Source organism: Patella vulgata, chromosome 3 (genome assembly GCF_932274485.2).
Source record: "Patella vulgata chromosome 3, xgPatVulg1.2, whole genome shotgun sequence".
NCBI lineage: Eukaryota > Metazoa > Mollusca > Gastropoda > Patellidae > Patella > Patella vulgata.
In genome coordinates this window covers 40,783,018-40,797,913 of record NC_065881.2, presented here as the reverse complement: position 1 = coordinate 40,797,913, position 14,896 = coordinate 40,783,018, and the positions used below count along the sequence as shown (strand labels likewise).

Genomic DNA, 14,896 nt, shown 5'->3' with positions numbered 1-14,896 from the left:
CTTCTCTTACACCTAGAGAAGTTCGCGAATTGGCGTATGAGGTAGCATTAGAAAATGATGTCAGGATCCCTGAATCATGGAAAGAAAACCACATTGCAGGAACTGATTGGTTCACAAATTTCATCAAGCGTCATCCATTGAACCTTAGGACACTTGAAGCAAAAAGCTTTGCAAGGACGGCTGGTTTCAACCCAGTTAATGTACAATAGTTCTTCGACAAACTCATCTCCGTTATTGAGGAATATAATCTTGAAGCTGCTGATACATGGAACATAGATGAGACAGATGTTACAACCGTCCAGAAATCGAAGTGAAAAGTCGCACCCCAAGGTTCAAAACAAGTAGGTGGACTGGCGTCTCGCGAATTGGTGAACTAGTAACCGTTTGTGCAAGGATCAACGCTATTGGTTCTGTTCTACCACCGATGATTACATTTCCAGAGTCCGGTATCACAATCATTTTATAATTGATGGTCCAGTTGAATATGGATATTTTCCTGCAATCAATGAAGCATTTTGTAAATGATAGACCAGTTCTATTGCTTGTAGACAATCACGATTCGCATCTCAGTGTTCAGATGATTGAACAGATGATTTGCATCAACTTGATGCAAATAGAAATACCTGCCGACGACAGCATCTACTAAGGAATATAGAGCAAGCACATCTGAGTATTGGATTAGCCTATTTGGACATGGTGTTAGAGCTCACTACGTCAGTGTCCAAAAGAAAGCGATCGACTCCGCTCAACTATTGGATATAACGTTCGAGCCAAACCTCTCTCCAACTACAGATGGTGAAAATGGACATACGCCTCACAAGACACACTACCATTCAACAGTCCGCCATCAATAGTTCGACCTTTGCCAAAGGCGCCCGTTAGTCAAAAGAAATTGATTAATAGGCGGAGGCGACACCCAGCAATTTTGACCGACACCCCAGTATAAGATTCACTAGCTGCCAAAAAAATCAACAGCAAAGAAAATCAAATTCAGTCTCGATAAAACGGATGTGGACAAAAATAACAGAAAGAAAGTACAGAAAAGAAAGAAAAACGCATTAAAATTTCTGATTCGAAAGAAGACGATGCTGACGTAGACTGTTGTTTGTGGCGAACCCTATTCCAATAGTCGCCCTAGAGAAATATGGGTCAGTTGTGTTGTCTGTAAGATGTTGGCCAATGTTCTGTGCACTCAAGACACACCCGCTTTAACCTGTCAAAACTGTGATTCGGATGATGATATATAAACAATGCGCCTTGAAAATGATAAGACAATGACAAGGAAAATGTTACACATATTATCTGAAATATATGTTTTAGATTTATGTTTTATTTGTTTCAGATTAAATACAAATATGTTAATTCCTCTCCCATGTAGTTATCAAGCACCCCCCCCCCCACTCCCAACATATAGAGTATATAAGCCTGGTGTTATTAAAGATTATCCTGCTTAAAATGAGAAACTTTCAAATTGGGGTAAGTTAGGACACCTTGTCCCTACATTCCCCGTATGCCGTCCCGACGGTCCCCGACATGGGTTAGGTTAGGACGGTTTCAAGGACTGTACTAAACTGACAAAAAAGAAAGTCAGAACTATCTTACTGGATTCTGGATTAGATACCAACCATTACAACAATATTAGCTTATATACTCTTCAAAAAACGTAGGGGATATTCAGAAACAATACAAAACTGAGGAAATGCACTGCTGTTTTTATTAGAGATAACCAGTGTATGTTAATAACAGGCCAGTTGCCTACACATGAACATAAACTATTCATATGTGCGGCTTATCTGACGGCCCCATTTCACTCGCAAAGAGATACACTGTCAAACTCCGCCAATCCTCAGATATTCAGCAATTCGTCGTGGCATGCTCCTAATCAACCGTCCAATCACAATTTGGGGCAACTTGACCAACTCCTCTTGCAGTGCAACGGCCAATTCTTACAGTGTTGTCGGTTGACGTTGACGTCGACGAACACGTCTACCGATCATGTAACAGACATGCTCTATAGGGGAAAAGGTCAGGACTCATGGGTGGCCAAGCCATATGGACAATATGGTGACGCTGGAGGTAGTCATTCACGACACGAGCGCGGTGGGCACGGGCATTATCATCTTGAAAGATGAAACGTCAACCTGCACGTTGAGCAAATGGCAGAACTATTGGTGTCAGGATGTGGTCACGGTAATACACACCAGTGACCCTTTCTTGAACAATATGCAAGTCCGTTCTGCCAGTCATGGTGATTCCTCCCCACACCACAACAGACCCACGCCCGAATCTGTCATGCTGTCTGACATTAACGTTAGCATGACGCTCATTTACACGTCTCTAAACGCGAGCACGCCTGTCGGTGAAATCCTGAGTAAATCTAGACTCATCTGAGAACATTACACGCGCCCATCGAAGATTACCCCAATTTCTACGATGCCTACACCATTGACGCCTGTTTGCCATGTGCTGGCGAGTTAATGGAGGCACAACACGCGGTCGTCGTGAATGCAAATGGACTGCATGTAGCCGATTTCTAATCGTTTGGGGTGTAACTCGAATTCCTGTACCTTGGTACAGGTTTACGAATCCACCGATCCTGGGCTTGTGTAGTGGCTCTAGGACGACCTGAACGAGGTCTATCATCAACATTGTGTTTTTGTTGGTTCAGGTTCCACAGTCTGCTGATCACAGACTGTGACACATGAAGCATGTTGGCTACTGAAGCATGCCAATAACACGTAGATGTTCATCATGTTGAAGACGTCTCATTGCAAATTAAACGTAACACACTAAGGCAAAGATACGCTAAACAGTAAATCTTATGCAAGAACCGATAGGAAAGCTAACATGGATAGGATAAACTAGTACGCGGCAGTTTTCATCAACCCTTCCTTGAAGTGTCAAATTTGACAATGAACCCCTGCACGTGTATGGCGCTATTGCGTGTCGCACAGGCAGCTTAGTGGTTCTGTTGGGGCGATAAGTTCTTCATCTGTGAACAAACTCTCAAAGCATGTCAAGTTTCCATGACTATTTATCATATCACAACCTGCATAGGTATTTGCATTTCAATATCCCCTACTTTTTCTTGAAGAGTATAATTTGGACAATAAACTTTACCTTACTAGGCTAAGTTCGGCGTTAGAATATTAGAAAGTGTAAAAGGTGTCCCGATCAACCCCGGTCTTCCTAATTCTTTCCCCTTTTGGTTTTAAATGATGAAATGAAATGAAATGGGGTTTAACGTCCTACTGTTTTGCTCCGAACTGGGCTAATGAAGATGGGCATACGCCATACAGTGTGCTATGAGGGAAAAATTGCCCAGACAGCGGCACTACGGCCTACTCTTATATCGAATTCCAACTGTCAAGGGATCTTTTACGTGCACGCCAATGTGTACACGGGGCCAGTTTTAAATGATAATTAGGGTTTCACACTGCGTATGTGTGAACACTATTGTTTTTGTTCGGATTATTCTTCTTCTTATTATTATTTTTTTTTCCACTTGAGCATATCTCGGAAACTACTTGTCGGATCGATTCGATGTCTTCGGTTTTCCTGGGAAAGTGAGTGTGACTTAGAAATCGCAGAAGTTGTCGTTTTTTGAAATATTGCTGTAATATTAACAATAATCGTTGGATTTTAACATTTGATACATTTTGACATAGCCAAAATTTTGGCAGATAGCTACGGTTCTTTATATTTTTTATTTTCGACGAATCTTAGGAGATATTAGGCGGCAAATTTTAAATTTTGACAAAAAACTTTTTTATTAATGAATATTTTTTGTTATGGCATTTTACCCAGGGTTAAAGGGTCGTCTGATTTGAGTAAAAATGTGAACATTTTTTGTCTTGATAATTTTTCTTGACCGCTATTGGCTAATTCAGTTTATTGGTTCTAGGTTAATTATTTATTGCCCGATTGTTAGAAAACAAAGTTCATATGCTCCACGGTGCAAATTCTCAATTTGTTTATTACCGGTGAAGTTTTCAATCCGCACCGGAAATGGCGCAATTTTGCTAAAAACTCCGATTGTTAATTCAGGCTTTTCATATTTTAAAATATATTTTTTTGTATATAAACTTGTAGCATTAATCCATACGAAGAGAATCTGTCTCAAAATTAGTTTGTAATATGAGCAGTTGCCGATGGTCAATTTTGCACGAGTCACTTTTTAAGCTATTTTGCCTGTAAAAGAGTCAATTATTATTGGATTTTCATAAAAGTGACACCATTTGATGCGTAATGTCAATCGTGACTAGCTCACACCAATTTAACATTTTCAATGGCACCGGAAATGATGTAATTAGGGCAAAAACTATATTTATAGCCTTCGGAACAAATAATTTATTCAATTGAGTCGTATTTGTTATTTGTTTCATATTTTGATATTTGATTCCAATCAACTAATAGAATTAACCAAAACGATCATATAGATATCCCAAAATAGTTTCTAACTTGTTTGGTTGCGGAAAAATAGGCTATTTTCAACAGGTCACTTTTCAAGGTTTTTGGTCCATAAAAGTGTCAATTATTATTCGATTTTCATAAAATTTTCACTGTGTGATACCTAATGCCATTTACGATTTCATACAAGTAATTTAACATTTTCATTATCACCGGAAGTAACGTGAATTTGGCAAAACTGTTTTTTTAGCCTCTAAAACAAATACTTGTTTGAAGTAAGTGATATTAATTATTCGTATAAAATTATGATATTTGATTCCTATGGACAAATAGTATAAATCAGTACGACCATATTAATATCACAAAATTGTTTCTAACAAGAAATAACCAATTTTGTCAGGATCACTTTTTAAGATTTTCCTCATTTTAATTTCAGTTTATGGGTTCTGGGTTAATTATTTATTGCCGCCCATTTGCTCCGTGGTGCAAATTCTCAACTTTCTTCTACCTATAAAAGTTTCTGCCCAAAGCTTCAATTTTGACGTGTCTAAAATTCTTTTAAAAAGCAAGTATTAATGTTTACAAATCTAATAGATCAAGCTGAATGCTCCTACTAAAGACGCAAAATATGTCTTGCTAAATTTTTTTATTTCGGTTTTGCATTTTCGTCATTTGGATTTAAAGGTGAAAAAGGTGTACAAATGAGTTATTTGCAACACATTCAGGCTTTTCATATTTTAAAATATTTCTTGACAACTTTCATGAACCTGTAGCATTAATCCATACGATGGCAATGTATGTCAAAATTAGTTTGTAATATTCGCTGTTTCCATGGAGTCACTTTTCACGTTATTTTGCCTGTAAACGAGTTAATTATTATTCGATTTTCTAATTTATTTTCACCATACATAATACATTTTTGACTGGGCGGATTCAATTTTACATTTTCACTGTAACCGGAAATGGTGTCATATGGGCAAAACTGTATTTTTAGCCTTCAAAACAAATATTTTATTTAACTGCGTCGCATTTGTAATTTGTTTATAATTAAGATATTTGCTTCCACTCAACAAATAGAATGAACCCATGCAATCATGAAGATATCACAAAATGGATTCTAACTTCTTCAGTTGTGGGGAAATAGACGATATTCTACAAGCCGCTTTTTTAAGGTTTTTGGTCGATAAAAGTGTCAATTATTAATCGAGTTTCATAAATTTTTCAGCATGTGATGCCTAATGCCATTAACGATTTCCTAAAACTGATATAACATTTTCATTATCACAGTAAGTAATGTCATTTTGGCAAAAACTATATTTTTAGCCTCAAAAACAAATATTTGTTTTAAGTAAGTGATATTCATTATACGTATAAAATTATGATATTTGATTTCAATGGACAAATAACATGAATCAATGCGATCAAACAGATTAAAAAAGTGATTCTAACGTCTTCTCGTGCCAAGAAATAACCAATTTTGTCAGTATCACTTTATAAGATTATTCGCATTTTAATAAAGGATTAATTCTGTTCAAATTTTAATCAATTGTCTGTCATGCAAAGGACAATCAGAGTGTATATTTTTTTTTTTCTGTAAACCAATATAAATATTTTGTTGAAAATGGAAGTGATGTCATCGTGTCGAGTCTTCGTTGGTAAAAATGGAACTGGTGTTGTTGGATTTAGTGGCTTATTCTGCGTCAATTTCGTTTTAAACCACATGTGCAATGCAAATGTGGAAATCTGTTTAACGTTTTCATTGTTAGGGAAGTGACGTCAGTTCGTGTTCGGGCTATTTCGATTAAAAGGTGAACAATTAAGCTATTTACAACCCATTCAGCGTCTTCATATTTTAAAATATTTCTTCGTAACTTTCATAAACTCGTACCAATAATCCATACGAAGAGAATACATATGAAATTTAATTTGTAATATGCGCAGATGCCGAGAAATAGGCAATTTTGCGTGCGTCACTTTTCACGCTTTTTTGCCTGTAAAAGAGTCATTTATCATTCGATTTTCATTTTTGTTTTACAATTTCATGTCTAATGCCAATTCTGACTCGGTCAAAACAATTGAACATTTTCACTATCACCGGAAATGACGTCATTTGGATAAAAACTGTATTTTTAGCCTTCAAAACAGATATTTTATTAAAATGAGTCTCATTTGTAATGTTTTTAAAATTATGATATTCGATTCCATCCAACAAATAGAATAAACCCATACAATCATACAAATACCACAAAATGGTTGCTAACTTGTACGGTTGCTGGGAAATAGTCAGTTTTCAACAAGACACTTTTCAAGTTTTTTGGTTTATAAAAGTGTCAATTATTATTCGATTTTCATAAACTTTTCATCATGTGATGTCTTATGCCATTTATGATTTCACAGAACTAATTTAGTATTTTCATTACCACCGGAAATAATGTCATTCGGCAAAATATTTTTTTTAAAGTGAGTTATATTAATTATTCGTTTAAAATTATGATATTTAAATCCAATGGACATATAGATTGGATCAATACGATCATACAGATGTCCAAAAATTGCTTCTGGCATCTTCCCTTGTCGAGAAATAACCAATTTTGTCAGAAACACTTTGTAAGATTTTTTTCGCATTTTAATTTCCCAATAAAAAGTCAACTAACTGAGCGGTAAGTTAGTAACAAATTTTGTCAGGATCACTTTTTTGACATGTCTAACACATGGTTACAATGTATAAATGGAATTGATATTGCTGGATTTGGTTGATTCCGCGTCCATTTTATAACACGTGTGCAATGCTAATGTGGAAATCTGTTTAACGGTTTAATTGGTACCGGGAGTGAAATGAGTTCACGGTTAATGTGGCACCGGAAGTGACATAAGTTCAATGGTAACGTGGCACCGGTGAAACCCGTCATTACTGCTTCGCAGTTCTAGTTGTATATTGTATTGTTTCTTTCTTTGGCAGCAATTTTAGCTACCCCCTTTCTTCCCAAAGACTAAGAGTATATGCAGACTCGAAATCGTCCTTCTAAGATTTTATTATGCCAGAGAACGAATGATTTGGATGAAAAGAACTTTTGAACAGTAGTTGATGTTTGTCGGTTTCTTTGAAAATCACTTTCGTTTCTAATAGGCCTGTGGTTTTTTTTTGTGTTGCTGCTTATGATTTTGCATGTCTGACATCTGGTGTTCTCCTACACGGGTTATCGGAAAAGGGGGCGTAACCCAGGAACGCCGAAAATCGATAGGTACTCCTTCATCCCAATGCTCTACCACCCAATTTGGAAAAAAAAAATCCATTCAGACGGGCCTATTACACACCCACGCTGAAAAGTGGGCCTATAAAAATAATAGACCTATTATGTTCGCATTTTTATACACTGGCATTTTTATACGCCCACATTTTCATGTAGACGTATATTGCCGTCGCCCCTGTCCGTCTGTCCGTCCACAATTTGTTTGTGGACACTCTACAGGTCACAATTTTTATCCGATTTTGATTAAACTTAAAATATAGGTCTATCACCCACAGATCTCGGTTCCTTTCGATATTGGCATATATCGGACGATAACTTCATGGATTATGGACCCTGAGTGTACGAAAAATCACGTTTTTAGCTTGTGGACACTCTAGAGGTCACAATTTTCATCTGATTTTGATGAAACTTGAAATGCATGTTTATAACCCAACAATCTTGGTTCCTTTCGATATTCGCGCATATGGTACCGTAACTTTCTGAATTATGGCCCCTGATTGTACGAAAAATCGCGTTTTTAGCTTTTGGTCTCTCTAGAGGTCTAAATTTTTGTTTATCAGATTGAAAAAAAAAACCGTCGAAATATTTCACCGTTACACCCTGGGTTACAATTTCGTAAAAATCGGACCAAAACTGCCTGACAAAATGGCCGCCATTGGTACGCAAATAGTGTAAATATATGGTATATCAAGGGTGTGGACCCTCTAGAAGTCACAATGTTGATCCGATTTTGATGAAACTTGAAATAATATATCTTTATAACCCAGAAATAATGGTTCCTGTCGATATTTGCGCATATCGGATCGTAACTTCCTGAATTATGGCCCTTGATGTTACGAAAAATTTCTTTTTATTTAGCGTGTTCCCTATCCATCTCTTGGAAAATGTGGGCGTATCCTGCCTGGCAGCCGCTGGTTAAAGTTATATTTCAAGCGAGGTCGGGTACGGCTGTGGGGTCAGCTTAGTGAATATTTTGTTTTTCGTGCAATTTTTACCCTATATGTGTATGCACAGGTCGGAAACATTGCAACAATATAAATCTCGTAGTTTTGATTTCTCCAAGTTACCAGTGCAGTGACTATAATATATATACTCTTCAAAAAAAAAGTAGGAGATATTGAAATGCAAATACCTATATGCAGGTTGTGATATGATAAATAGTCATGAACACTTGACAAGCTTTGAGAGTATGTTCACAGATGAAGAACCACTGCAGAGCTGCACATGCGACACGCACTAGCGCCATACACGTGGGAGGGGTTCATTGTCAAATTTGACACTTCAAGGAAGGGTTGATGAAAACTGCCGCGTGTTGGTTTATCTATCCATGTTTGCTTTCCTATCGGTTCTTGCATAAGATTTACTGTTTAGCGTGCCTTTGCTTTAGTGCGTTACGTTTAATTTGATCGGGAGACGTGTTCGTCGACGTCAACCGACAACACTGCAAATAGGCCGTGGCACTGCAAGAGGAGTGGGCTAGATTGCCCCAAATCATGATTGGGCGGTTGATTAGGAGCAGGCCACGACGAATTGCTGAATGTCTGAGGATTGGTGGAGCAATTACTCATTATTAAGACAAAAATCAAAAACGTCCATTTTCACTTTTGACGGTGTATCTCTTCTCGAGTGAAATATGAGGCCGTCGGATAAGCCACCCATATGAACTGTTTATGTTCATGTGTAAGAAACTGGCCTGATATAACATACACTGGTTACCTCTAATAAAAACAGCAGTGCATTTCCGCAGTTTTGTATTGTTTCTGAATACTTCTACTTTTTTTGAAGAGATATAGACATAGATAAGTTACTGTTAGACACTTTGAGACTTTTTAATATCCACTGTTCACGGATTTAAAACTGATTATATAATTCTGGTAAATAAAGTATCAAGTTATGTATATATTTGCGTAATTTTCCGTAGTAACGGATCCATCAATCACCGTGTAAATCTTAGCCATCACTGCAGGCAAGTACTGAACGTCTACATTTTGCTCCAGGCAACTGTTCTGTACAGTCGATGTCCGGCATGTTGCTCGATGAACCGCTAATGTCAATGAACTCTATGTCATTTCGACTGTGTGCAAGGATCTAATTGTATTTATGCGTGTCCATTCTGTAATTCCTCACTAGGGCTTCTAAAGTTTAATACACCAAATATACATTTTTAAGGGAACCTAAAGATAAAGAAACAGACAAACGGGCGCGTAATTTTACGTGCCATTTGGCGGATTGAAAGTTGAACTTGGTATGGCACAATGACAGCTCCCGATTATACAATTTAGTGTAGTTCCGGTAAAAATAAAAAATAAAATCTGCAGAAGAGAAGTGACACCTTCCAGCACAACATTTTTCAAGTACATGTAAGCAAGATCATTTACTATTACCAGGAAACTAAACGTAAGTGTAGGGCATTGTTATATTTTGCACTGTATTTCTGACGAACTCTTTTCTGCGAATTTATCTTAGGTACACTAGTAAACAGGCTCACTCTTAATGGAGTATTGAAGATGCTATTGCCTATTACAAAACACGCATAAAATGTAATGAATTGTTCGATATTTCAGATCCAAACTAGAACGATAGAAGAAATACATCATATATTAAATGCTCGAATAATCAACGTAAGCTATGACAACGCTGTCTCCCTTCACACCTCCAATAGTGAAACGACTTTTGGCTTTGAAAAAAGGGGAACACGATAGAGACGATAAATGGTCAGAAAAAGCTGTCAAAAGTTTAGTTAAAAAGTTAAAGAAAACAGGTGGGTTAGAAGAACTGACTAAGGCACTGTCAACCCAGGACACCAGCACAAACTGTATTACTATACCAAGGTAAGTAAAAGACCCATTTCCGGTTCCTTAGTTAGTTGACAGTCATTATCATTAAACTGCCAATCCTACTTGTTCTAGTATGTACTGTGTACGTGACAGGTAGTCTGTCAGGGTCTAGTGACAGTCCCAGAGTGAAATTATGTGAATAACATGTACAGTAACTGTATAGAATGCCAATATATCAAAATAAAAAATAAACTTGTGGTGTAGCCTACTGGGGTATCCAGGTTAAATGTGACATTGAATTGTCAGAGTCTTTCCCTCAACATTTTGATTCCTGTTTTGATGTTGATAGCCAGGTCAGACTTGACTGTATTTCAAAGTTTTTCCATGCCACAGGTTTGTACACCAGCATTTATCAACTTTTTTGGCAATGGTTTGATAAGTGCATACAAGTGTACTTTTGGTTGGTTCCTAAGCTAAAACTCTGATTAATAAAAGTAAAACACAATTTGGAAAACTTCATACACATGTTTTCACTTGCCATCAGTGGCACCTACAATGCTGACAAGGCGTTCAGATTGTATGAAAAGCTGAGGCCCATATTAAAATGCATGTAAAAGAACCTTTGACAATTTGGGATCGATTCTATTAGTGGGCGTGGCCATAGAAATAAACATTACCATATGTTTGTCCGTTGTCTCAAAATGACGGAAGTATTGTGTGGACGAGACATCATTAAACCTCATTTGTTTTCAGGACAAACTTTTTTTTTTTTGTAGGTTTGAAATTTGTAAAGCCTTGAAGGGTTCAGATGGACTCTGATGTAACTCGGTTTCTTGTGCACATGCAGACTGTTAGGTCTGCGTGATTGCCAAAATTAAATGTACATAAAATGCCTTTGCTCACGATTAAATATAAAAAGTCAGATAAGATAAGTTCCCACCAATAATGATAATATTGATCATATTAAAATATTTGTAGTAATTCAATGTGGAAAGTCTAATACATTGTCAAAATTAAATGCTCATAAAATGTCTTTGCTCTCGATTGAATATAAAAGTCAGATATGATAAGTTCCCACCAATAATGATAATTATTGATCAAATTAAAATATCTGTAGTTTCAATGTGAAAAGTCTAATACAAACATGTGTAACTCATGTTAATCAAGTGTAATTTGTCAATGCCAGCGATCAGAATAACCATCAAAAGGCTATGTCAGACAAGGTGTATAATAATGTCACTTCTCCAAAGACTATATTATTATTATTATTAAGTTATCATTTTTCTTGCAAAATATTAACTTAATTTACTACAGTAAACCTCGCCTAAGTCGGATTTGTATAAAACGGATCTTTGCTCAACTCAGATAAAATCGTTTGGACCCTTTGATCATTCACGTTTTTCTTATTAATTTTCTGCGCGTAAGTCGGATCTTCGCATAACTCAGAAAAAAATGTTCGGTCCATTTGATCTAATTCCGGCCTGTTAAAAATAAGGCCTGGCTGACACCATTGAAATCGAAACAGAAGGCAGCGCATAAATTTGCGCAACTCGGCCATATATGACAAAGCGAAATTGGAATTTTTGGAAAAGTTTGATTGTAATTGAGCTAGGCAAAGCAATAATTGGCTGAAGTTTTTCAGCTTTTCAACGATTCTAATTTTCCCCCCACCCCAGCTTACCTAAATTTCGTTACGTCTTATACTTATATGGCCAAGCCACGTAAATCCGTACACCACCCCACATCTAGACCTCGATGGTCACCAGAAGGGGACAGATTTTTAACAGCATGTTGTGTTGCACATACTGACTCTAGCGAGGTATGCAAGGTCTTATTTTGTCACTAAAATGTTCCTTTATATTGTTCAGGCGTTTGCAGAGACTGACACACGACTGTTAACCAGTGAAAGGTTGCCCGGTAAAATTGACTGGAAACCGATTTTATTTCGACAAGGATTCAATAGGAAGGTTCCTGAACGTACAGGGCGATAATGGTCCCAACGCTCAGAGCTGAACTAGGTCTTCGGCTAACTCGGATCTTTGCTAAACTCAGATAAAATTGGTCAGTCCATTTAGATCCAACTTATGCGAAGTTTACTGTACCTACATGAATAGTGATTTGGGGGATTCAGATATTTGAGACCGTTTGAATAATCAACGGACAAAAGGTATGCAAGGCCTTATTTTGTCACAAAAATGTTCCTTTACATTGTTCAGGCGTTTGCAGAGACTGACACACGACTGTTTACCAGTAAAAGGTTGCCCGGTAAAATTGACTGGAAACCGATTTTATTTCGACAAGGATTCAATAGGACGGTTCCTGAACGTACAGGGCGATAATGGTCCCAACGCTCAGAGCTGAACTAGGTCTTCGGCTAACTCGGATCTTCGCTAAACTCAGATAAAATTGGTCAATCCATTTAGATCCGACTTATACGAAGTTTACTGTACCTACATGAATAGTGATTTGGGGGATTCAGATATTTGAGACCGTTTTGAATAATCAACTGACAAAACAAACACCCCACACTAGATCCCAGTTAAAGTAATCATTTAGAATAAAATACATGGAACAAAACCAACAATCAAGACAATACATGTACCTAGTGGATTAGAAATGAAATGATGCAGTCTCGACAAGCTTAAGATAGTACATTTCAGTCACGAAGAAAAACACTATTAAGCCTTTAGCACCGTCACAGACGCAGCATGAACTGGTAAATGATCCTATAATACAGAAAGGTATTCACGTATCTCGGGTGGTTTGAGACGGTCGGTCTAAGGAACAGCAGTTTCAGCCTGTCAAGGGATGTTCCAGTATTAATAGAGTTGATCACTTTTCTCTAATTTTCTTCAAGGAACTGGGGAAGTCAATATTTACATTAACCATGTGCTTAAGGATTAATTTGGTTTTGCAACCAATTTTTATTTTATATATTAATTTTCCCCAGCAGAAGTTAAGCAACCCCATCAATCACTTGTGATTGTCACTAATCACTCGCTTTAAAGTCTGTATTCTTCCATGACCAAATTTACATGTTTTAAATCTGGCCTACTGATTACGAATAGTCAGTTTTCAATTCCTCAAACTTAGTACCGGTACTTTTTAATTTTGAAATATAATTTATTGAGTTCAGATTTGTTTTTGTCCTATTGCTAAGGTTTAATGAGGTCACAAGAAAATAAGTTTGGCTTGAACTAGCACAAAATTACAAATTTTATACACTATCGACTTTAAAATCTTTTTTTGCAATTGAATTTTATCCAGAGTGTGCGGTCTTTGCTCAAGTTTTTGTGGGTGATTTTGACAGTTTTTTTCTACTACAAACTAGAGGCTAGAAAACGTATGGGTATTTACATGTAGGTTTAAGCTGAGTATGACAAATTTATGGAACAAATTGTCAGCACAATTTACAATTTTTATTATATTATGGTGTTTTAGGTTGATTCATGCGTCCAAATACAAAATATTTATCATACTCATAGGCCTACTACAGTGTATATTTAGACTAAAAGCCTGCAGTATGGTAGTATTGTGTGTAGCATATAGGAGGAGAATATAATTTAAGGTTCTAAGTTACTAAGTCCAAATATTGATTTTATTAAACTGATAGTGATATATGTTTTAATGTTCGCATGTTGGTCAAAATAACAGTTTTCAAGCTCAATTTCAATAAAGGATCTGACATTTTTTAAGCTTTGCATTAAAAATAAAAACAAAGAAAAAGGAGAAGAGAAATTGTACCTTCAAGACTAAATAGTGATTTTGAGAGAGTTTCTGCTGGCTGTTTTCATCAAATTTTGTTTACTAAAGCTTCTCTCACAATCTGCAATTCTCACAGGTATACACATCTTGTCAATTTTAATTTTCTTTCAATTTACACATTGAATTTACAATATGCTTATGCCCTGCTGTTGATGGCTTGTCAAAATGATTTGGAACAAATAATTAATGGAAACTGAAATCCCAGTATTCAAACTTGAGTCGATGGAGCTAGTTAGCACTGGTTCTCAGTATTAATAATTGTAAAATATTTGCAAACATATTGATTGCTTTATTTAAATTGTATCTTTATCAGTTTACTACGCTACACAATATAGATGATGTAAACACCCTTTGGCTGTATATCATGTTTTCTATTTAAAAATGTAAATGTTTTTCACTCTGGAGTTGACCCTTTGTGTAAATCCTGTCAAGGGACACAACTCTTTAGGGCACAATTGTTGTTGGCACAACTCTTGTTGCCATTAGACTAATAGTTTGTAAGATATTAATGTATAATCAGGAGGAATAAAAATACTGTAAGAACATAGATTTAGAAGGATTGTTGTGTCCAAGGCTAAACTGTTAGCAAAATATTCTGGTAAGTGTGAGTGTAACAGGCACATTCACCCATCAAAAGGCAACACCTAGTAACTCGTGTTTTTCTTATTTTGAGAAAACAAATCCATTGATTTG

General features: G+C 36.5%; 1 protein-coding gene across 2 annotated transcripts in view; it reads left to right on the top strand.

Annotated features, from left to right (window-relative positions):
• The first annotated feature begins 9,950 nt into the window (after positions 1-9,950).
• The window catches only part of LOC126814552 (mothers against decapentaplegic homolog 3), a 92,450-nt gene continuing 87,504 nt past the window's right edge, over positions 9,951-14,896 (top strand). Inside the window, exons 1-2 of one of the 2 annotated variants that reach the window (XM_050539785.2) lie at positions 9,951-10,058; positions 10,226-10,492. In XM_050539785.2, coding sequence (XP_050395742.1) covers positions 10,290-10,492 — 203 coding nt within the window. In that variant the 5' untranslated portion in view covers positions 9,951-10,058; positions 10,226-10,289. The remainder of the gene's footprint in view (positions 10,059-10,225; positions 10,493-14,896) is intronic. The other variant, XM_050539786.2, reaches the window with a different exon arrangement.